Source organism: Convolutriloba macropyga, chromosome 6 (genome assembly GCF_964194025.1).
Source record: "Convolutriloba macropyga chromosome 6, txConMacr16.3, whole genome shotgun sequence".
NCBI lineage: Eukaryota > Metazoa > Xenacoelomorpha > Acoela > Convolutidae > Convolutriloba > Convolutriloba macropyga.
In genome coordinates this window covers 45963122-45986077 of record NC_134473.1, presented here as the reverse complement: position 1 = coordinate 45986077, position 22956 = coordinate 45963122, and the positions used below count along the sequence as shown (strand labels likewise).

Genomic DNA, 22956 nt, shown 5'->3' with positions numbered 1-22956 from the left:
ATGAGCATCGAAACAGGTACGAACCTGATAAAGTGGGAACTTAAATGTACATGAAATGAGAGCTTGGCGTACCTGTTTCGATTTATAAAGGAGAACTTCACGTATTTTCAATCAAACTGTAGAGAACGCATAATTTTATAAAAGTTTGTTATTCGAAACACATTCTACTCGAAGACAGGAGTTAGTCAACGACAAGGGCTGGTTGGCGAGATGTTCCTTAGTAGATTCCTGAAGTAAGCAAAACTAAATAGTAAATATAAATAGTATAAATAGTTAGGTCCAGTGGGCATTAAGTTATATTTGAGGCCGTAATCGGTCATTATTTAAGTACAGAGTCTGCTAAAGCTGCTGGGATGTCCTATATTGGAGGTGAAAACTTTCTGAAAGTTTTTTGCGTTATTTGTTGAATGGGTCTTAAATTGACGCTGGTCAAAGTTCATGGGCGACTTGTGCAAACTAGATTTTTTCCTATCGGTTTGCTGAGTTGTATGTATCAATTAACAAAACAGGAGATATAACAAAAAAATCAATTATAAAGCTTGCTAATTTCTTCAACTTTTTGGATTTTCTTTTCATTTCAAGTTTTTCGACTATCAGGAGCCAGTCCGCCCAGTTTTCGGCGAAACTGCAATTCATTTCGATATATTCACGTTCAAGGTCGAAGTACAAATTCAACAGAACGCGATAAAACAATAAAGTCGGGGCACTAAGACTTGTTAAACGACTTGGTGCATTAAGTTATGAAAATGCCTAAAAATATATTTCTAAGTTCTATAGGTAATAAGCTTCTTGTCCTCCAGGCTGAGTTCAGCATAGCTAACCAATCTACTGAAACTGCCGCGGACGAAACAAGAAAACTTTTCCCTTCTATGTTTTACATCTATTTTCACATACTTTTTGTGATAGCAATTAGTTTGTAATTTGAGAGTCGCATAACATACCAGAGACGCAAACATAACAGGTCCCATTTGTTTAGTGGGCCCCTGTTCCCTGGACTACTCTAAAGCCAAGACTCAAGACCATTTGTGGACTGATCCTCATGCGGAAGAGTTGGTTCTCAGACACAAGATTCATTCTAACATCGGATACACGTCCTCTCAAATGGGCACTTCAGCCTACGAAAGTGGCGCCGTTTCTAATCCTGATGCTAGGCGGGCTCTATTGTCCAACAATTTCAAGTCCATAAAACCCGCATTGATGAGCATCGAAACAGGTACGAACCTGATAAAGTGGGAACTTAAATGTACATGAAATGAGAGCTTGGCGTACCTGTTTCGATTTATAAAGGAGAACTTCACGTATTTTCAATCAAACTGTAGAGAAAATGCAGCGTTGATAGAGAACGCATAATTTTATGAAAGTTTGTTATTTGAAACACATTCTACTTGAAGACAGGAGTTAGTCAACGACAAGGGCTGGTTGGCGAGATGTTCCTTAGTAGATTCCTGAAGTAAGCAAAACTAAATAGTAAATATAAATAGGATAAATAGTTAGGTCCAGTAGGCTTTAAGTTACATTTGAGGCAGTAATCGGTCCTTATTTAAGTACAGAGTCTGCTAAAGCTGCTGGGATGTCCTATATTGGAGGTGAAAACTTTCTGAAAGTTTTTTTTTTGCGTTATTTCTTGAATGGGTCTTAAATTGACGCTGGTCAAAGTTCATGGGCGACTTGTGCAAACTAGAGTTTTTCCTATCTGTTTGCTGAGTTGTATGTATCAAATAACTAAACAGGATGTATAACGAAAAAATCAATTATAAAGCTTGCTAATTTCTTCAACTTTTTGGATTTTCTTTTCATTTCAAGTTTTTCGACTATCAGGAGCCAGTCCGCCCAGTTTTCGGCGAAACCGCAATTCATTTCAATATATTAACGTTCAAGGTCGAAGTGCAAATTCAACAGAACGGGATAAAACAATAAAGTCGGGTCACTAAGACTTGTTAAACGACTTGGTGCATTAAGTTTTGAAAATGCCTAAAAATATATTTCTAAGTTCTATAGGTAATAAGCTTCTTGTCCTCCAGGCTGAGTTCAGCATAGCTAACCAATCTACTGAAACTGCTGCGGACGAAACAAGAAAACTGCTTGACGTTTAGAATTTCTGTTTCAATATCAACAGGTGAGTGGGGTCAACGTTTGAGGTCAGTCGTTGTTGATGAGAGAGAGAGAGAGTGGGGAGAGAGAGAGAGAGCGAGAGGGAGGTGAGTGAGTGAGAGATTGAGAGTGCGTGAGTGAGTGAGTGATTGAGAGTGCGTGAGTGAGTGAGTGAGTGAGAGTGCGTGAGTGAGTGAGTGAGTGAGAGTGCGTGAGTGAGTGAGTGAGAGTGCGTGAGTGAGTGAGTGAGAGTGCGTGAGTGAGTGAGTGAGTGAGTGAGAGTGCGTGAGTGAGTGAGTGCGTCAGAGTGCGTGTGTGAGTGAGTGAGAGTGCGTGAGTGAGTGAGTGAGAGTGCGTGAGTGAGTGAATGAGAGTGCGTGAGTGAGTGAGTGAGAGTGCGTGAGTGAGTGAGTGAGTGAGAGTGCGTGAGTGAGTGAGAGTGCGTGAGTGAGTGAGTGAGTGAGAGTGCGTGAGTGAGTGAGTGAGTGAGTGAGAGTGCGTGAGTGAGTGAGTGAGTGAGAGTGCGTGAGTGAGTGAGTGAGTGAGAGTGCGTGAGTGAGTGAGTGAGGGAGAGTGCGTGAGTGAGTGAGGGAGAGTGCGTGGGTGAGTGAGTGAGAGTGCGTGAGTGAGTGAGTGAGAGTGCGTGAGTGAGTGAGAGTGCATGAGTGAGTGAGTGAGAGTGCATGAGTGAGTGAGTGAGAGTGCATGAGTGAGTGAGTGAGAGTGCGTGAGTGAGTGAGTTAGTGAGAGTGCGTGAGTGATTGAGTGAGTGAGTGAGAGTGCGTGAGTGATTTAGTGAGTGAGTGAGAGTGCGTGAGTGAGTGAGTGATTGCGTGAGTGAGTGAGAGTGCGTGAGTGAGTGAGTGAGTGAGAGTGCGTGAGTTAAGTGTGCGTGAGTGAGTGAGTGAGTTTGCGTGAGTGAGTGAGAGAGAGAGAGAGTGAGTGCGTGAGTAAATTTATCCTCGCCCAATTAATACGACAAAATTTATATAAATACATTTTGAACATCAATCAACCGTCATTTAGGACAACGGAAGTAATTAAACCAAAATATCAACAATTCAACATCATAAACATCAATTATTTATAGTACAATGAATGAAAATAAGGCCAGGAAAGGACACGCAACGAGGTCGTTAGACCTGCTTTTCATTGTACCCTACATTTTTTTAAACTGATAAACTTATTAGACAAAAACTCAACAGACAGCGAAAATGTGCACCGCCAAAATTTTGGCGTAGAATTCAGCAAAACATTAAGAGATTTAGTATGAGCTTTGGTTCACCTGTAATCATCGAAAAAGGTTTTTCGAACAAGCTCATCGTTCGCAAGTATTTAAGAATCTTTTAATTGATGGTAAATATAGGAAACCTGCCTCATGCTTGCGTTAATCCCACCTTCTGGGAGAAGACTCTGCATTTTCAGCAAATTAAACAAGAGATGCACGGTGACGAATTGAGTTTCGCTCCATTTTCGGGTTTGGGATTTTAAGTAACCTTAGAAATTCACGTCTGGTGGACACACCTGATCTTTCCAACTGAAACATATCATTTAAATACTTTTCTGAATGAAGCCCGTTTAACGATTCCAGAGCAAATTTCAGAAGCTCATAAATATGTAATTCAAAGACCGTTAAAATTTTGTTACCAATGAACAAATCATTACTATGATTGCGGCGTTTCCGAAAAAAAATCATTTTAAGTATTTTTTTCTGCAGGTGCAGCTGATGCACTACAACTAAAGAAGAAAAGGTGCAGTGTCCATAAACCAGTATGCCGTACTGCATAATTGGATTTATTACGCTTTTATAGTATTCAAGTAACTGGTAACGTGGAACAAAGTGCCTTAGCTTCGAGATTATCCCGCATTGCCTACTGAGTCTTGCAACAACCAATTTTATGTGCGACCGGTAGAAAAATTTTGAATCAACTGTTATACCAAGATATTTACTTTTATTTTTCATAACAACATAATCAGATTCAATTTTGAACTGATGACTGGAAGCACTTGTTTTTGTATTCAATTGAAAGGTTTTAGAGATGTTAAGCTTTAGTTTATTTGCATTTAGCCACTTCGTTATCTTTAGAAGGTCGGCTTCGATTTCTTCACTCGAACAGTTCAATCCACATACATTAGTGTCGTCGGCAAAGAGATAAATATCAACTTAAGAGCAAACATTTGGTAGATCATTACTGTAAATCAGAAATAAGAATGGCCCAAGGATCGATCCTTGAGGAACGCCACAGTTTATATTTAGCCAATTTGATTTACACACCCGCTATGGTAACTTATTGTGATCTTTCAGATAAATAGCTTTTAAAACACTGTAAGGCAATATGACGAATGCCATATAGTTCCATTTTGTTGAGTAAAATTTGGTGATCTAATGTGTCAAAAGCATTTTTGAGGTCAAGAAAAAAGTTGACGGTTTCTACTTTACTTCTCCTTATTTTTTCAGTTAATTCAGCCAATGCATCAATTGTTGAATGTTTTTTCCGGAATCCAAATTGCTTAGAATATAGTAGATTAAAATTTTCCATGTACTCATATATTCTGGTGAACATTGCTCGCTCATATATTTTGCTCAAAACCATTAATAGAGATATCGGTCTATAATTATTTTATCCAAGCGGGAACAATCTTTGAATAGAGGAATTACCTTAGCCTTTTTGAGTTCTGATGCGAAGCAACCTTCATTGAAGGATTGATTTATTAATGAAGCTAGATAGCGAGTGAGCACAGATCCTGCAGCTTTCACAATTATGTTGTTAATTTCATCTTCACCCGATGTTTTCTCCGGAAGAGATTCTATGATTGCTTTTATTTCATTTTCGGATACCGAACTCAATCTGATTGACATTTCAATGTCTAGGATAAATTATTGGTTCAGCCGGGATACTTTGCTTAATGTTTTTGCCAACCTTTACAAAAAACTCATTAAATTTTTCCGCAACCTCAAAAGCGGATGGATTAGAATCAGAACTCAAAAAACAGGAATTTAGTTTAGGAATCGTAGTATTGATTAGAGTCTTTCCATTGAGCTCATTCAGAAGATTGAATGTTTGTCTTGAGTCTCCGATACAATTTTCGAACTTCTTATAATACGCTTTTTTTGCTTCTTGATGCTCTTCTCGAGTCGTATCCGAATGTCTTTAAGTTTGTTTAGCAAAGTCAAATTTGATTTGTCTTTTTTCCATTTCTTATGCGTCAAATTACGTTGAGTACTTAGATTTTTAAGGTTGCTATCAAACTATTTTGGTAGATAACTTCTAGGATGAATATGCTTTAAAGGCGCAAAACGACCAGTAATCGAAACGAAAACTTTATGAAATTCGTCGAAAGCCCTGCTTCCACAGCAGTAGGTTGATTTGAGCGCTTTAGTTAGTTTGTGATTCAAAAGAATATTGTATTCATCAACCTTATCGCGGTGATGGAGAAAAGATATCTCTTATAAGCTTACTGTTGGTGTCAGTTTTTACTTGATTATTCCATTTGAACAAGACAGGATAGTGATCGGAAACACTTTGACGCTCAAGTATAATGCAATTAGAAATCAAGTTTTGATGAATAAATTGATCAATGCACGACACAGAACTATCGGTGACTCGAGTTGGTTCGTTCGGTAGAAGCCGAAAACAGTTGGGGTTGATTGTATTTACATTTTGTGTGAGTAAATTATCCGTTAAGGCATCAATATTGAAACCACCACAAATAACCGTTGGAAAAGTTTTCGAATTGAAATTGCTCAGCATATAGTTCCATTTTGTTGAGTAAAATTTGGTGATCTAATGTGTCAAAAGCATTTTTGAGGTCAAGAAAAAAGTTGACGGTTTCTACTTTACTTCTCCTTATTTTTTCAGTTAATTCAGCCAATGCATCAATTGTTGAATGTTTTTTCCGGAATCCAAACTGCTTAGAATATAGTAGATTAAAATTTTCCATGTACTCATATATTCTGGTGAACATTGCTCGCTCATATATTTTGCTCAAAACCATTAATAGAGATATCGGTCTATAATTATTTTATCCAAGCGGGAACAATCTTTGAATAGAGGAATTACCTTAGCCTTTTTGAGTTCTGATGCGAAGCAACCTTCATTGAAGGATTGATTTATTAATGAAGCTAGATAGCGAGTGAGCACAGATCCTGCAGCTTTCACAATTATGTTGTTAATTTCATCTTCACCCGATGATGTTTTCTCCGGAAGAGATTCTATGATTGCTTTTATTTCATTTTCGGATACCGAACTCAATCTGATTGACATTTCAATGTCTAGGATAAGTTATTGGTTCAGCCGGGATACTTTGCTTAATGTTTTTGCCAACCTTTACAAAAAACTCATTAAATTTTTCCGCAACCTCAAAAGCGGATGGATTAGAATCAGAACTCAAAAAACAGGAATTTAGTTTAGGAATCGTAGTATTGATTAGAGTCTTTCCATTGAGCTCATTCAGAAGATTGAATGTTTGTCTTGAGTCTCCGATACAATTTTCGAACTTCTTATAATACGCTTTTTTTGCTTCTTGATGCTCTTTTCGAGTCGTATCCGAATGTCTTTAAGTTTGTTTAGCAAAGTCAAATTTGATTTGTCTTTTTTCCATTTCTTATGCGTCAAATTACGTTGAGTACTTAGATTTTTAAGGTTGCTATCAAACTATTTTGGTAGATAACTTCTAGGATGAATATGCTTTAAAGGCGCAAAACGACCAGTAATCGAAACGAAAACTTTATGAAATTCGTCGAAATCCCTGCTTCCACAGCAGTAGGTTGATTTGAGCGCTTTAGTTAGTTTGTGATTCAAAAGAATATTGTATTCATCAACCTTATCGCGGTGATGGAGAAAAGATATCTCTTATAAGCTTACTGTTGGTTTCAGTTTTTACTTGATTATTCCATTTGAACAAGACAGGATAGTGATCGGAAAAACTTTGACGCTCAAGTATAATGCAATTAGAAATCAAGTTTTGATGAATAAAATGATCAATGCACGACACAGAACTATCGGTGACTCGAGTTGGTTCGTTCGGTAGAAGCCGAAAACAGTTGGGGTTGATTGTATTTACATTTTGTGTGAGTAAATTATCCGTTAAGGCATCAATATTGAAACCACCACAAATAACCGTTGGAAAAGTTTTCGAATTGAAGTTGCTCAGCATTTCATTCAAAACTTCTACAAACTCCATTTTGTTTGCCCTTGGTTTATTGTAAATTACTACTAAACGACAAAAAATATCCTTCTTTCTCAATTTTAACAGCCAATGACTCTTCTAGCATGTTTTTGTAGGTTGTTTGGAAAGCGCATTTATCATTAATTTGTACCATTACACCTGCTCCTTTTGAATCACGATTCTTTGATAATATACTTTCATAGCCATTTACAAGAAAAGAGATTCTTTGATATTATACTTTTATAGCCATTTACAAGAAAAGAATGTGGATTATCATTTTTCAACAGCCTCGTTTCGGTTAAACAAAGGATGTCTGGCGGAGACTCACGACTACTTACAAGTGCTTCCAGATCTTCTAGATGTTTTTTTAGTGAGCGAACATTTAGGCTTAGAACAGAAAGCGAAGAACTACAAGCAATTGCGTTAGGTGAATTTTGTACACGTTGAGGAGGGGAAAATATTACTCCGTGAATGATTGAAGCGTTAACTGAACTCAACGAAGTCATAATTCAGGTTCCTTGCAGCCTCATACAGCTCAATTATCTTGTACACTCTCTTATTTTCCCTCCAAACATAGAATATTGTGCCTTCTCGTGTCCAAACCGACTCAATTCTTTGACCCTTTTTCATCATAGAGAAGAATTTGGCACGTGCTGGTGATATGTCTCCAAATACCCTGACGTTCGAGGACAATTTCTTCTTGTTCCGCAACATTTCTGTCTTCATGACCCTTCGTGCAAAACGCACAGTAATCGGACGCTCTCCTGTTTTGCCACCAGGAAGTCTATGAGCGGTGGAAATATCTCTCATCGAGAGTGACACCCATAGACGACGCAACATCGATAACCTTCTCTATTGTTTCGGAATCTTTCTCCCCCTCAAGAATCCCTTCATCGTTTTATCTCGCATTTTTTTCACACCAAGTAGTCTGATGTTATCTCTTCTATTATAATTCTCCACAGTTTCAGCTTGCGCCATTGCTACAACCCTGCATCGTTATTCTTGGTAAAAAAGATCGTCTTCAATTTTATATAGCTTTTATATATTTTATTTTGTGTAGCGTTAGGAATGGCAGCTTGAATTTCAGTTCTTATTATCGGGATAAGATCGTTTTGCAATTGCCCAATGCACGTGGGGATGAGAACACTGATGCGGCTTTCGAATATCTTGTCTATTTTTGACAGGAAAACATCATCTAAGCATTCCGGACTAATCAGGTTTAGCCCTCTTTGCATCATGCTTTGAAGCGATAGGTGTTTGACCAAGAAATCGCAAGTTGGGCAGCTCAGTGTTTTCGCTTTCATTTGACATATCTATTCAATAAGTTTATCACAACAATTAGGCTAGTTCCTATGCAGTAAAAACTTGATTTTACTTGATTTTGGCACCTGAAATTATTGTTAATGACGTCTTTAGCAACAAGAGTGCAATGCCGACTTTATCAACTATTCACGGGGTATTATATTCGATGCTCTATTAATTGACTGCCTTAAACATAGTTACAGCAAAATTTGAATGAATGGAGTGGGTTTCTTGCTGAGTTAGATCTGATCAATTGCGCCAATGGAGGGGGGGGGAGTTTGATCAACTAGATAAAAAACTAAATTGCTCCTTCTCATCACGGACCAGGAAAAATTTTGAGCTATAATTTTTTGGCTATATTTCAATCGCTATTTATGCCAATCCAAATGAAAACTTAAGTCTTGGTCTCTCAGTTGCACTTTAAAACCTTTTGTAATTTTTAATAGCCGCCCTCATCTTCTCAGCCGGCTATTATAGCGCTCCTATTTTTTTTACAGTTCAAAGAATTTGAATTGTAGTGGGGCGCTGTCTTTTTTAAGATATGTTCACACATTTTCATGATTTTTGAAGTCAAATTGGAGTAGTGATTTTGGTCATGCGGAAACAGGAAATGGAGCGAAAAAGCGAGTGGTTTTGCGGCGTGAATTTTTTTCGCTCTAATTTTAAAGTAGAGCGAGAAAACGGTGTTTGAACAAAAATTCGGTTTCTAGGTAGTGGTTTTTTGTTCACATGTTTTTCCCAATCCATTCACAGCTCATTATAGACCTAGTTTTTTGTTTAAATTAAGTTTTCATTTCTCGCTAATGGTTTTTTGTTTACATGCGGCGTTTTGACATTGATTTTCTTTTTATTTCTTATTTTTTTGTTCTGATTTTTGTAAAAATGGTTTTCTCAATTCACTCATAGTCCATTCTAGGTCTAATTTTTCTGTTTAGTCAATGAAAATTCTTTGAATTTTACGTCAGGACTTGTCCTGCTATGTTTTTTTTACTTCGTCGAATAAAAAAATGTTTCGCTTTACCTCATTTTGCCGCTTTTTCAACATTTTGCGTGATATCTTTTTGACTTCTCTAGGCTAGTTTCTCTCTTCTCTCATTCTGCTGAAAGTGATTTTGAACATCAGTTGCTCAGCAAAGCAATTCAAAATGAACAGAGTCAGTATAAAAAATCAAAGTCAGAAGTAGAAACGGGATAAACCCATAAAGCCAAATTTTAGATGCCCGCTATTTGAACGTCGTTCCTATAAGTCTTAGTTACCCTCTCTAATGCTTATTGGTATTGATAGTAGCCCCTGTAGCCTCTCTCTAAGAAACAGAAGTACGTTATGTTCAACTACGAAATGCCATCAAAATAAATCGGACTTAAAAAATGTTTTTGTACAAAAATCTTTTTTTTTTCAATATCTTCTATTCTTTCAATCCCAATCATGCTTATTGGAATCAACGGCGGCTATTTTCCGGCAATCTGCCGGGTATGTTTTGAGTTTTCGTGGAGTAATCTTTGTAATTCAACTTGTATATTGCATTGTTTCATTGAGTTTCTCTGCACGCTAGCGCTCAGTATCAAGCAAGCACCCTAAGAATCGAGTTGATTATTCTAATCAAGAAACCTCCTGCAGCATCCTTTGGCTCTTATTTTTTCCGAACCACTTGGGGAGGGGGCATATGGTATCATTGACAAGTATGGTATCATTGACAAGCCCGTCTCAACGGCTCCTGTGAAGCATTTTGAAATTATTAACTGATCTGATTTGAAATTAATGATTTTAACAATATGGGCACTTACTGTTTACCAAAATTAGCGATTGTTTGCTTTTTTCTATCTTTTGTAGTTATTTTTTGTTCTGTCACTTTATGGACAACTTTAATTGGCTTTCATATGGGTTCCATTTTGATCAATATAAAGCTCAGTTTTCGGATTTTGCCAATTTTTGTAGGTTTTTGTTTTGTCACTTATTTTCGTTAATAATAAATTTCATTGGCTTTATTATTGGGAATATTGAAGTTTATATAGGTTTAAAATTTAAAGATTCAGGTTGTAGCGACTTCGACACCGCTTTTTTTCAAAAATTATTCGAGATCTTTGGATTATGACCGTTTTTGTAGTTGCTCTTGTTAGTCGGTTAGTTCTGGGTTAGTCTCAATAATGGTCTCATTTGCACTCCCATGAGGCATAATTTGATCTATATAATGGTTTAGGTTTTTAGCTAAATAATTTAATGGGCTTCGACTGTTTTTTTCGACTATTTTGGAACTTTTTATTGTTGCCAGCTTTTGTTTCTGCTTTTGTTGAGTGTTCCCCCAAATTTTTCCCTAAATTTAATTTTTTCCTCTTCTTTGGCAGATAGTGCAATAGATGTTAAAGAATTCAAGTTTCAGTTTTGTGTTTTAATGACCTTGATGCCGCTTCTGTTCAATGAAATTCGTTAAAATCACTTGCCAAAAATGTCGTTTGTGTTGTCCTTTTCAATTGCAATGTTCAACAAAAAGTGGTGTCTGCTGTCTAATTAACCCTTGTGCAAAGTTTTTTGAGCTTGACGTTGTTAACAATAATAACTTCGATGAAAACTATTTTTCTAACAATGAGATGAATTTGTTTTTTGTAGTGTTTTCTTAACTTTCGGGGACGTCTTGGTATTCGTTCTGTTTGTTATATCGGACTTGTTAAGTTGAACCAGCTGGTAATAAATGTAATTTAGCTTTTCGGGCTTATTTTTCAAAAACTGTTGAATCAAATTGAAAGTTGATTCTTATTTTTCTGCCTTTATAGACTCAACCTTTACTGTTTCAAAATTGTGAAGTACTTTCAATGCAAATTATTTCTCAATTACTTCACCGGTCCGTCTTAGATCCATCCAACAATGGACATAGTTATTAATAGCTGCCGTCAGACTCAACGGTTATTATTTAGGCGCTCCTCTTTTTTAAATTTCAAAGAATTTGAATTGTATTGGGGTGCTGTTTTTTTAAGATCTGTTCACACATTTTCATGATTTTTGAAGTCACATTGAGTAGTGATTTTGGTCACGCCGAAACAGGAAGTGGAGCGAAAAAGCGAGGCGTGAAATTCTTTCGCTCTGATTTTAAAGTAGAGTGAGATGACGGTGTTTGAAAAATTCGCGTTCTCGCTAGTGGTTTGGAGTCAATATTGATGGGCATCCAACAAACTGAGAAAGACTTAATTTATGAAATTAAATAAAGTCTCCAAGTACTCGATTCTGATTGGCTAAAAACTATTTACTTCTGTTCTTCAAATGTTAAATTGTTTCCCTTTCACTCTCTTAGTTGGTTCCTATCAGAGTCAGACCTGGTATAATAATAAAGTATATTTCTCTCTCTCTCTCTCGACTCCGCTCTTGTTTTATATTGAGATATACGTGAGAGCAATGGGGCCCGTGCATAGTCTACTGAAGCTCAGAATAGAAGAGTAACAGACTAGAGATCTAGAACTTTAGTTAGTCAGGTAAGCTTTAAGATCATATAATATTCTTGAGACACCAGAAGACTTCGATAGAGTAACCTCGCAAGGTAACCCTACCGGAACACGTCTTAGGTTTTTGTTCACATGCGGCAATTTCACTTTGGTTTTTACTGTTTTTTTCCCGTTTTTTAATCGGATTTTCTAAATGGTTTTCCCATTCCGTTCATAGCTCATTCTTGGCCTAGTTTTTTGTTTGAACCAAATTTCCATTTCTCGCTAGTGGCTTTTTTGTTCACATGCGGCATTTTTACATTGATTTCTTGTTTTATTTATTTTTTTATCTGATTTGGTTTTAAAATGATTTTCCCAATTCACTCATAGTCCGTTCTAGATCTAGTTTTTTTTAGTAAATGAATTTTTTTTTAATTGTACGTCAGGACTTTTCCTGCTATGTTTTAAATTCGTTTTACCCTCTGATCACGTGTTTCGTTTTACATCAGTCACTATTTTCACGTTTGACTTCTGACTTACCTATTTCACTGTTTCAACTCATCGGATTTTAGATTCTTTCATGCATTGAATTACGTAATGTAGTGAATACGGTCAAATGAGCAAAATCAAAAGATCAAAAGAAACAGCATAAGCATATAAAGGCCGGTCATTAGGTCATAGTGCGTTAGGTTATCAAAGTTCATTAAAGCGATTGCTTGCTAAAATTAATATTATGCAGAATAGCGTTCAGTTTAGAGGCTGAATTGATTGTAATTTTAGAATCTAACTAGAAATACCGGAACACGTCGTATCTGGTGCGAACAGTTGATCGCATTCAGAACCGAACCACCCAAAAAATAAATTATGTTTATTTCTATAACCTAGATATTCCTAATTACCTAGTAGACTTAGATCGTACGTAACGATTAATAATTAGCTACCAGCCATCCACTACCAATGACTACCAGTCATCCATTAATACCTTTTACAATCGCAAATGATTCTCCAAACGAAAATCGTGAGATTATATACCGAATAATCATAAACTTGAAGAAACGAAACATATACAGTCGATTATTATTAATAGAAACCATCTATCACATTACCTACTGGTAATATTATTGGATAGAGATCAAAACAACAGAAACTGTACATTCACCTTAACTGACAAAAAAGGAAATAGAAGATCAATTTACAATTTCCAAAATGAAAGCAGCTTGGAGAATATGTTTAAAATATTCGTGAAAAGGCACGACGACTCTCAAGATAGCACCAAGATAACAGCTATTCCTAGTGTAATGTATTAATTATTAAAAAATACTGCGGAATACCTATCCGAAAAAACCATTCAAATAACATCAGTAATCGATAAATTACGTAACGACATGGTACAATTCAATAATTGGCTTACAAAAATTATTGAATAAAACGAATTAAAAACAGCAACGTTAGATTTAATTCAGATTGTATCGGAATTTACGTTCCTTTTCTGGTTAGATAATGATGAGCATATTAATGAAAAAAGAATGGAATTCGGAGTAACATACAAAGAGGAAATGCAAAAAAAAATTAATTACGAATTATTCAACCTTCGGGACCCTGATAATTTATCACCTCATTTTGAAAGCATCCTAAAAATCAGCCCAGATAGTCTAAGCTATATAATAGGGTTAGATAGTAACGTAACCATCATTGACCAAGGACAAGCTGGATCGACAACATCTAACCACAAAAAGTATGACTTCAACTTCAACCCCAAAAGACGTTCAAACCAATACAAGTTACAATAAAACCAAAAGTCAACAATAAGACCTGATAAACCACTACATTGAACCTATTCGGATTTTAAAACAATGCAAACTATGACAGAACATATTTCTCTGACGCAGAGGAAAACGAATTACACTCAGACAACTGGCTACCGCCATCAGTTAACCAAAGAGTAAGAAGAAAAGTCCCAGAACAATTAATAAACTACCCAAATAATAAATACAAAACAGTTAATGCATTAACAGTTAACCAAGAACAAAGAAACAAACTGGGTGCAAAAATCAAGATTATACAGAATTAAAAGACGAAATAACAAAAAAGTAACAAACCACACAAACATTGATAGATAACCTGGAATATAAGTTTGCACAAATGAATGAAAAAATGTAAACAAGAAAATGAAAATGAAAAAACGTAAACAAGAGGAAGCATTCAGAGAAATTTCTGATTAACTCGACAGAACGTTGACAGACAGAATTTCTACCTAGAAGAACCACTTCAATACCAACGGAAGAAAGAGAAACCACAGTTACGGAATCACCATTTTGTTCTAATTGTGGTTCTTCATTTATACTCATGGATGTCAATTGTTTATAGAATGGTAGAGGTGCAGTGGCTCAGAACCTACAACTATTTGACGGTACAGAACCGGCGTACACAGTTGAAGAATAGTATAGTTGCCGCAATAATCTTTAGTAGTGGAATAGAACCAGTAAACAAACGAGGACATGACCAATGGAAATTAAAAAAAGAGCAGCTTTAAATTTAGCACACACTACAAAAACCAGCTCAGAAATTGTTTTCAACTTTACCAAAAGAAACCAAATTAGATTGGGAAACTTTCTGCAAAGAATTCTCTGATATGTTTGACTCAGAAAAATCAAAACAATAAGCAAAAATATTCTTAAAACAACTACAAAAACATGCCAATGACTCATTAAGATCACTGGAATTACCTATCGAAACATTAGTCAAAACAGCGTATTTATTATATGCTGAAGACTATATAAATAGTGTAATGAACCAAACGTTCATTAGATGTCTAGACAAGGAATTAAAAACCGCCGCATTGAAAAAACATGCCAATCATAAACAAACTCCCGGAGAACCAGAAATGCCATTCAAAACATTAGTCGATAAAATAGATCAAATGGATCTAACGAGAGCAATAACTAATAACCACAAAAGATTGTACGAAGTCAACGAAAGTACAACAGATATTAATAAGGACTTAAAACAAATGTCCTCAGCATGGAATAATATTAATGATCTCAACCAAAATGATTTAGAACAATTGGAAGGTACAATTTGCAATGTAATAAACAGAATTAATAATACATACGACAGAAAAAATTTTAAAGGAAGACCAAAATTTGCACTAATCTGCAGTTATTGCAGTTCCCATGGACACACCAAGGGAAGATGTTTCAAAAGACCAAGACGAGAAAGTACACCTAGACAAAAAGAAAGATGGTTCTATGGACATATGCGGAATAACCAAAGTTGGACATATGCGGAATACCAAATGGACAAATAAATTCAAACAACGTAAATGGACGAAAACTACCACCAACATGTCCAGTCTATAACAATTCCCGAAGTACAAAACCATATAGATCACAGTCAAGAAACGGATATTTCAACAGATCCAATAGTAGAGATAACCAAAACTACCAATGATCCAGAAACTACAATGGAAGTAACAATGATAGAAGTAACAGTTACAATAGAAATAACTACAGCAGAAGCAGAAATAATAGCTACAACGCAAATAGTTATTATAACAGATATAATAACAGATAAAATTCAAATATACAAATCGTAGTAACTCGAGACAAAATTCACCATTCCGCAGAAACAATAACCAATATAATAATAATAATGAAAACAATAATAATAATAAATATTGTGGATAGACACAATAGCAAAGAATCCAACGGACAACGCAGATTTGATGATAGACAAAGATCAAATAGTAGTAACAACAGACACCAACATAACAATTATAACAGAGATAACAGAAATATTTCATCAAACAGAGAACAAAATAAACGATACCACTCAAATGATAAAAACAATTACAATAACCGCAATAACAATAGAATAAATAACATTAATTCACCAACACGAAACGCTGACCCACCGGGTATCGACGAATATGAATACACATCAGAATCCACAAACGAAGACCAAGAAATATTGGACAAATTTTATAACGCAAAGGAAGATACATGTAATTCTATAATAAATACACTAGAAAGCAACCCAACCTGGATATTACCAATGTACCAGTGTACCAAACTGGAACAAGATTTTACAAAGCAAAAACCACTGCTCGCGATTGACTTCCTATTGGATTCCGGGGCAACTTTAAACCTATTGAACGAAGATACCTGGAATCAAATAAAATACAATAACCCAGAAATACATCTAGCAAAAGCTAACAAAACATAAACAGCAGCAAATAATACAATAGAGACAATTGGAACAGTGAAACTAGAATTAACCCCGGAAAGAGTAACTAATGGCAGGAATAAACCTCAACACACTTTAACAATCTACTATGTCACACAATGTAACCATAATATTCTCGGAGCTCCATTCTTCAAAGAATTTATAGAAACAATAATTGTGAACACAAACAAGTTAACTATCAACACCAATACAATTATGGATAATGACATTACATTTTTCATGAGTAGTACAAAAGGCTACCCATATTATTCACGAATCTATCCGATCTACCAAAAAGAACCAATATATTTTGAAAATTACCAACATAAATGCATTACCTTTTCAATACCTATATTATCACGAATGGAGAAATCTAATGGAAAAGTGATATACGGATGCCTTCATTATTTTGAACCAATACATAAATACCGAAACATATCATTCACAGATGTCAAAGATCTTTCGTTAGAAAAAGAACACTTTGTCTATATATTCCTAATGAATAAAAACCAACACAGAATAACAATAAACAACGGATTAATTGGATTTATTTACCAAAATATAACATTCAAAAAGTGTCACACAGAATTATATTAAGCGAACTCGATAGATCTCTTCTCAGCATTGTACCATTTAACCTATGAGATTGAAAACGATATAGACGAGATCTTGAATATACAAGAAAATGAAACAATTGAACAAGTTGCTACATTTGAAAGAAAACCTAATTTCAAATGCAAATTTAACATTAACAAATACACTAATACAGAAAATGAATTTATACAAATGTTTGACTTTCAACATTCACGTTTAACACAGGAAAACTACTGGATGTCTTGAAAAAATATGATATCATAGCACCAGTGAATAAAGAACAATTATCAACAGGTAATACATTCACTAACCCAGTGATCATATTACGAAAAGGTGAATCCTTAAAAATTGTATTAGATGCTAGATATCTGAATAGCATGATATACGAATCAAAATTTAACTGGCCAAAAGAACCAGTTGATGTTGGATTAACAAGAATACACGGAACAATTTTCACAACAGCAGATCTAAACAGTGCGTATAACCAAATACCACTAAACGAACAGTCCATGAGATACACTCATTTTACAATTGGCAAGGAGCCCTATTGCTTCAAACGACTATTCTACGGAATATCAATAGGACATGCAGCTTTTGCTTCAATTTTAACCCATTTCCTTTATTCCACTAATACGAAAAGGAACCGTAATAACCTACGTTGATGATATCTTCATACAAACGAACTCATACGAACAAATGCATGAAACAATAGAAGAATACCATAAAATACTGCTAAAAGAAAACCTTAAAGCAGCAGCAGACAAAATATACTTCATATTGAAGTAAGTTAAATTTCTTGGACATATCATAGAAGACAAAAAAGTGAAACCACTAACATCTAGAATAGATGGCTTTCAAAAACTCGAACCGCCAACAAGCATGAAAGAATTACAACGCTACCTCGGAACCATAAATTTTTTGGCAAAATATATCTATGGCATGCAACCATTATTACAACCACTATATAACCTATAGCACAAGGAAAATGACTTCAAATGGACAAAAGAACACCAAAAGATATTCGACGAAATGAAACGAATAATAACACATAATCTGGAAATAACCATGCCGGATACAACGAAAGCATTCTGTATCCGAACTGATGCCTCAAACACAGGCATTGGAGCAGCACTATTACAACAACACCCAACCGAAAAGAAAATGAAAGTAATCTCAGCAAACTCTAGACTTTTTTCACCAATAGAAATGCGATTCTAAACACTAATTAGAGATTGCTCGGCCATCATACTTGCTTTAACAGAATATGAGTTCTTATTAACAGGCTCAAACCACCCGATCGTATTATTCACTGACCATAAACCAATAATTTACCTATTTGCACAGAAAAACAAACCAAACCATAGAGTATACAGATACCAATTAGTATTAATGAAATTCCCAAACCTACATATCATTTGGACAGAAGGCAAAAATCTAGCCGCACCTGATCTCTTGAGTAGAACAATTGACGAAGAACATTTTACAAAATCAAGAGATACAACCGTAGAAATCCCCCATAACATTAAATTCTTTTTTGCAAAGACACTTTTTGCAAATAACCTAGAATGCAAATATAGTATTTGCTACAACTTGAATGTGGAAAATTCAGACAAAACGCATTACCCAGTCTTAGCTAATATTCACAACAACTACTTCGAAATAAACCTCGATAAAAATGAATACCACCCAATTTCATTTGAAAAATTCAATACAGAAACAAAAACAAATCTAGTACCCAAATACAAACCAAAATTAAAACTTGGAAATTCCCAATAGTGGAGAAAGACGATCTCATTTTTGAGAAAAATCAAAACGGACCATACACTACTCAACTTGATTACCTAAGACTGATAAACAATATTAAAACAAAACAAAAACTTAAATACGAAAACGTAAAATTAACAGACATCTTATAACGAAAAGACGAAAATTACAGGAGAACTAATGAAAGAAACCCAAATCTTGGACCCAGTCCTTCATAAAGTTAAAATGTGGAAAAATTACAAAAATGAAGCACATTCAGTAACAATGGATATTAGAGGGAACAAAGGACTCTTTGCATATTTTCGAAAGTTCAAATCAATCACCATTGATGAAAAAACTGGAACTATAAAAATCATTATAAACATATATAAAAGTCAATTATACGAATCTGTTTACCCTTGACACTATTACTTAGCGCACTCCATGAAAACCATTGCATTGATCTCGTAGGTCATACGGGCCTCAAAAAAAATAAACGAAACATTATGGAGAAATACTACTTCCCCAACATTAACACTTGTATCAAAATATTAATAGCAGATTGCATTCATTGCCAGACAAATAAAGTGTTTGCCAACACAAAAACCGAAAGCAAACAGGAACAATTAGCAACAACAAAAGCATATTTTAATGAAATGATTATGATAGACACAAAGGGACCAATTAACCCAACATCCGAAGGAAATAATTACATATTTGTGATAGTAGATGCATTTTCACATTATGTAGCAATAACGTGTGCACCAAAGAACAATGCACATTATGCATTCACCGCATTATTTGAACATTGGTTCACGAAATTCGGACTACCCGAAGAAATTAGATCAGATAAAGGAACAGAATACATTAACGCAGAATTAACTCACCTTTGCAACTATTTTGAAATTAAATTCAAACCAAGTACCACATATGCACCTTGGGCAAACGGACTAGTGGAAGGAGCAAATAGAATTATTGGACAATTTCTCAGAACACTATTGAACGAAAAATGCAACAATTGGCCGAGAAAAGCAAAATTCTTTCCTTACGCATTTAATACACTACCAAACAAGACTCGGAATGTCACCCTACGAAGTCATTTTAAACCAAAAGCGGAGAAAAACCGACAAAAATAAAATTAGGAACAACAACCGATGAGATTGGAAATTGCAGACCAACAGATACAAGTGCATGCAATACCCAACCAACACACACACACGCACTTAGAAAAACAATTTAATCATCCAAAAATTGCTAAATTACAAAAAGGAACCTTTGCAAAATGATTTCTTGATAAATAAAAACCTTACAATGAATTATATCAAACTATAACAAAAATTCTACAAAACAGAAAAAAGTTAAAAGACGAAATGAATATCAGATTCCGAACAGCAAAGCCATCGGACAAAAATACATTTGTGCTTCTAACAAATCAACAAGTTGATGGAGTTTCAAAAAAGCTACTACCATTAAAAACAGGACCATACCTAAAAATAGACCAACCCACAAAAACAACATACATATTGAAGGACAACAATAAAGAAAACATAACAATTCACAGAAATCACATCGTACCATACTATCCGGAAGAAAAACAAAATATGAATAACAAAATTATCTCACTGACGAGATTCCAACCCTAAAACAGCCGAGTGTTCGAAAAAAAATCTGAACTAGAAAAAGCAGAAACAACCTATATTACTAAAAACTATAACCTAAAAAAAAGAAAAATACAACTAATCTTAAAATATTTATGTGTATTATAGTTAATATAACAATATAAATTGTATATATATATATATATATATATATATATATATATATATATTATATATATATAATATATATATATATATATATATATATATATATATAATTTATTAACTATATATTTATGATTACATATATTTAAACCTAAGAGACCGGATACCTAACAGACTGAATACTGGTTTATTATTCACAGGCATTGACCGATAACTCAATGAAAAATTCAACAGCTTTTTAAAATTAAAGAGGTTTCAATTCATTCGGTATTTTAAATATAAATCCCACTTGAATACAAATTATTAAACATATTTGAATTTAATACCGAATTCCTAATTGAGTTCAACATATTTGAATTCAACACCGAATTCAAATTCGACCTCTTTGAAAGTTCGAAACACCTACATCTTCACGTTGGAAACTTCGACCTTTTCAGATCCGACATCTTCAAATTAGACCTTTTCATATTCTACCTCTTTAGATACCACTCCTTCAAATTCGAAACCACTGAGCCCGAACGGTTCGACCTATCCAAATTTAACCCGAACCTAAACCCCCCCAACCATCTCATCTACCCCCTAAATATCGAAACAGATTTTAAAAGAGCTTAATTAAAACTAGAATATAACTAAATACGCAAAAAGAAAATCAAAATAACAGATATCACTAAAAAGTGTTAAAATAAAATCGAACCACTAACCATTAAATAAAAACCAGCAATCCCATTTTAATCGAAAGACAAAACTACTGTAATTGGATTACCATCTTCATCAAGTCAATAATAACTAATAGTTATAACCAAATTAGTTATCATCAAAATATGTTCAAATTCAAACCGTATGCTCTAAGTACTAGCCCAGTTGCAACTCAAATCCCAAAAGTATAATCAAATTCACACCCAAATCTAACCAAATATTAGACGGGGCAGGATAGAAAACCACACTTATAAATAACCACACTTTTTAGTATGAAATGAGTAAATATTAACAATATCAATAACAAAAGAATATATTTGTTAAAGTTGCACAGAACTGTACAAAAAAACTGTGCTTGCATCTATCCATTACAATCCCCCCAACTGACACATACGATCACTGTCTTCCTCCCGACAGTTTCAGTTCATTGCAACTGTCCATCACACCATCCGATAGAACAAAGAGGGACAGCCATCCCACCATCGATCCTCTGCTATTCTGGCACGAACACCAGGACCCTCCTCCTCAGACGCCAGCAGAACATTTCTCCTTCTGTCTCTCCTTCACAACAAGTGAAAAGAAATAAAACAATAAACAAATAACTAATAAAGTCAAATAACAATTGAACAAATAACAAAGAATGATGAGGGTCGTGTAACTTTTATAACTATTATGACCCTCATCCGTACTGATACTAGCCCATGAAATCACTCACATAAGAATGGAAAAGGCATCAATAAACAAAGTAACCAAATAACAACAGTGAACAATACATAAAGCCCACACGGGTATTCGCACAGTAAACAAACAAATCAAAGTAGTGAAAAGAAACAAAGAATAATCTGGAATACATGCCATGTAACCGTTGAAGTTATAAATAAGCCAACAATAAGAACAAAATAATAAACCAGGACAATATGTCCAGCCATAAACAACCAGGACAAAACGTGCAGCCCTATTAACTTATTGCACACAAAGATAAGCTTTGTTTAAAAGCAGCAGTACAATAACGGAAGTGCTCCATATAATTTATGTTCCCCATAAATTGGGCGCCATAGATAACAATTCCCATCAGAATAACACTCCATAGATAACACATTTTGCATGAATCATCCCGTATATAACATCCAATTAAAATACAAAATAACACTCTATATGTAACACTTTCACTATCTAAAACACAAAAAGACATTTCAACTTAGGCTAAATGATCGCAATACAAACACACAGTCAGACCTGCGAGAACATATTAACTATTACTGATGCAAACACGCATTCACTCATCATCACACTACCCGGAGCTTGGTGGCAGAGCACATCAGCGCTGATTCATGACAAAAATCATTCTGTTTTTCCCCTTCCCATTTCTCTGTTCATGTCCCACTTTGTAATTTATAGTATGAATTTTATCTTACTAGATGAGTCATCTTATGCGCATAACAAAATTCATGCATTGGTATTCATCTGCGCATGATCAATTGCACGCTGCCTTTCATATATGAAGAGTTAATTTTAGAATGTTTGCGTTATGTTCAGCTTTATTCGCGTTCTTTCGGAGATAATTACCCGCGTTTATTTACATAAGTGGGCAATTAACCGCTCTCTCTCTCTCTCTCTCTCTCTCTCTCTCTCTCTCTCTCTCGCTCTCTCCTCTGTAAACAAATCGAATAGTGAAAATGAACTTTTTGGTGAAATATGAATTCATGCTCTCATGAATATAAAACATATTTAAACATTTTGTAATAAATTCAAAGGAAAAGATTGAATTGAATCATTCAGTTTTTATATTCTGAGTTTGAAATTGAGTTTGAAGCCATTTAGTTTAACTTTTAGCCATTTGCATATTTCTGAATGATTTGGAGGTGGAATCCGGAGGTCAGAATCTGGAGGTAGAGTCCGTAGGTCAGAATCTGGAAGTCGAATCCAGGGGTCAGAATCTGGAGGTCGAATCCGGAGTTCAGAA

At 34.9% G+C, this 22956-nt stretch overlaps 1 protein-coding gene across 1 annotated transcript in view; it reads left to right on the top strand.

Moving 5' to 3' along the window:
* LOC142341328 (small G protein signaling modulator 2-like) overlaps positions 1 to 22956 on the top strand; it is a 318101-nt gene continuing 295145 nt past the window's right edge. Inside the window, exons 1-2 of the mRNA XM_075392253.1 lie at positions 1 to 16; positions 977 to 1213. Of these exons, the coding sequence (XP_075248368.1) occupies positions 1 to 16; positions 977 to 1213 (253 nt within the window). The remainder of the gene's footprint in view (positions 17 to 976; positions 1214 to 22956) is intronic.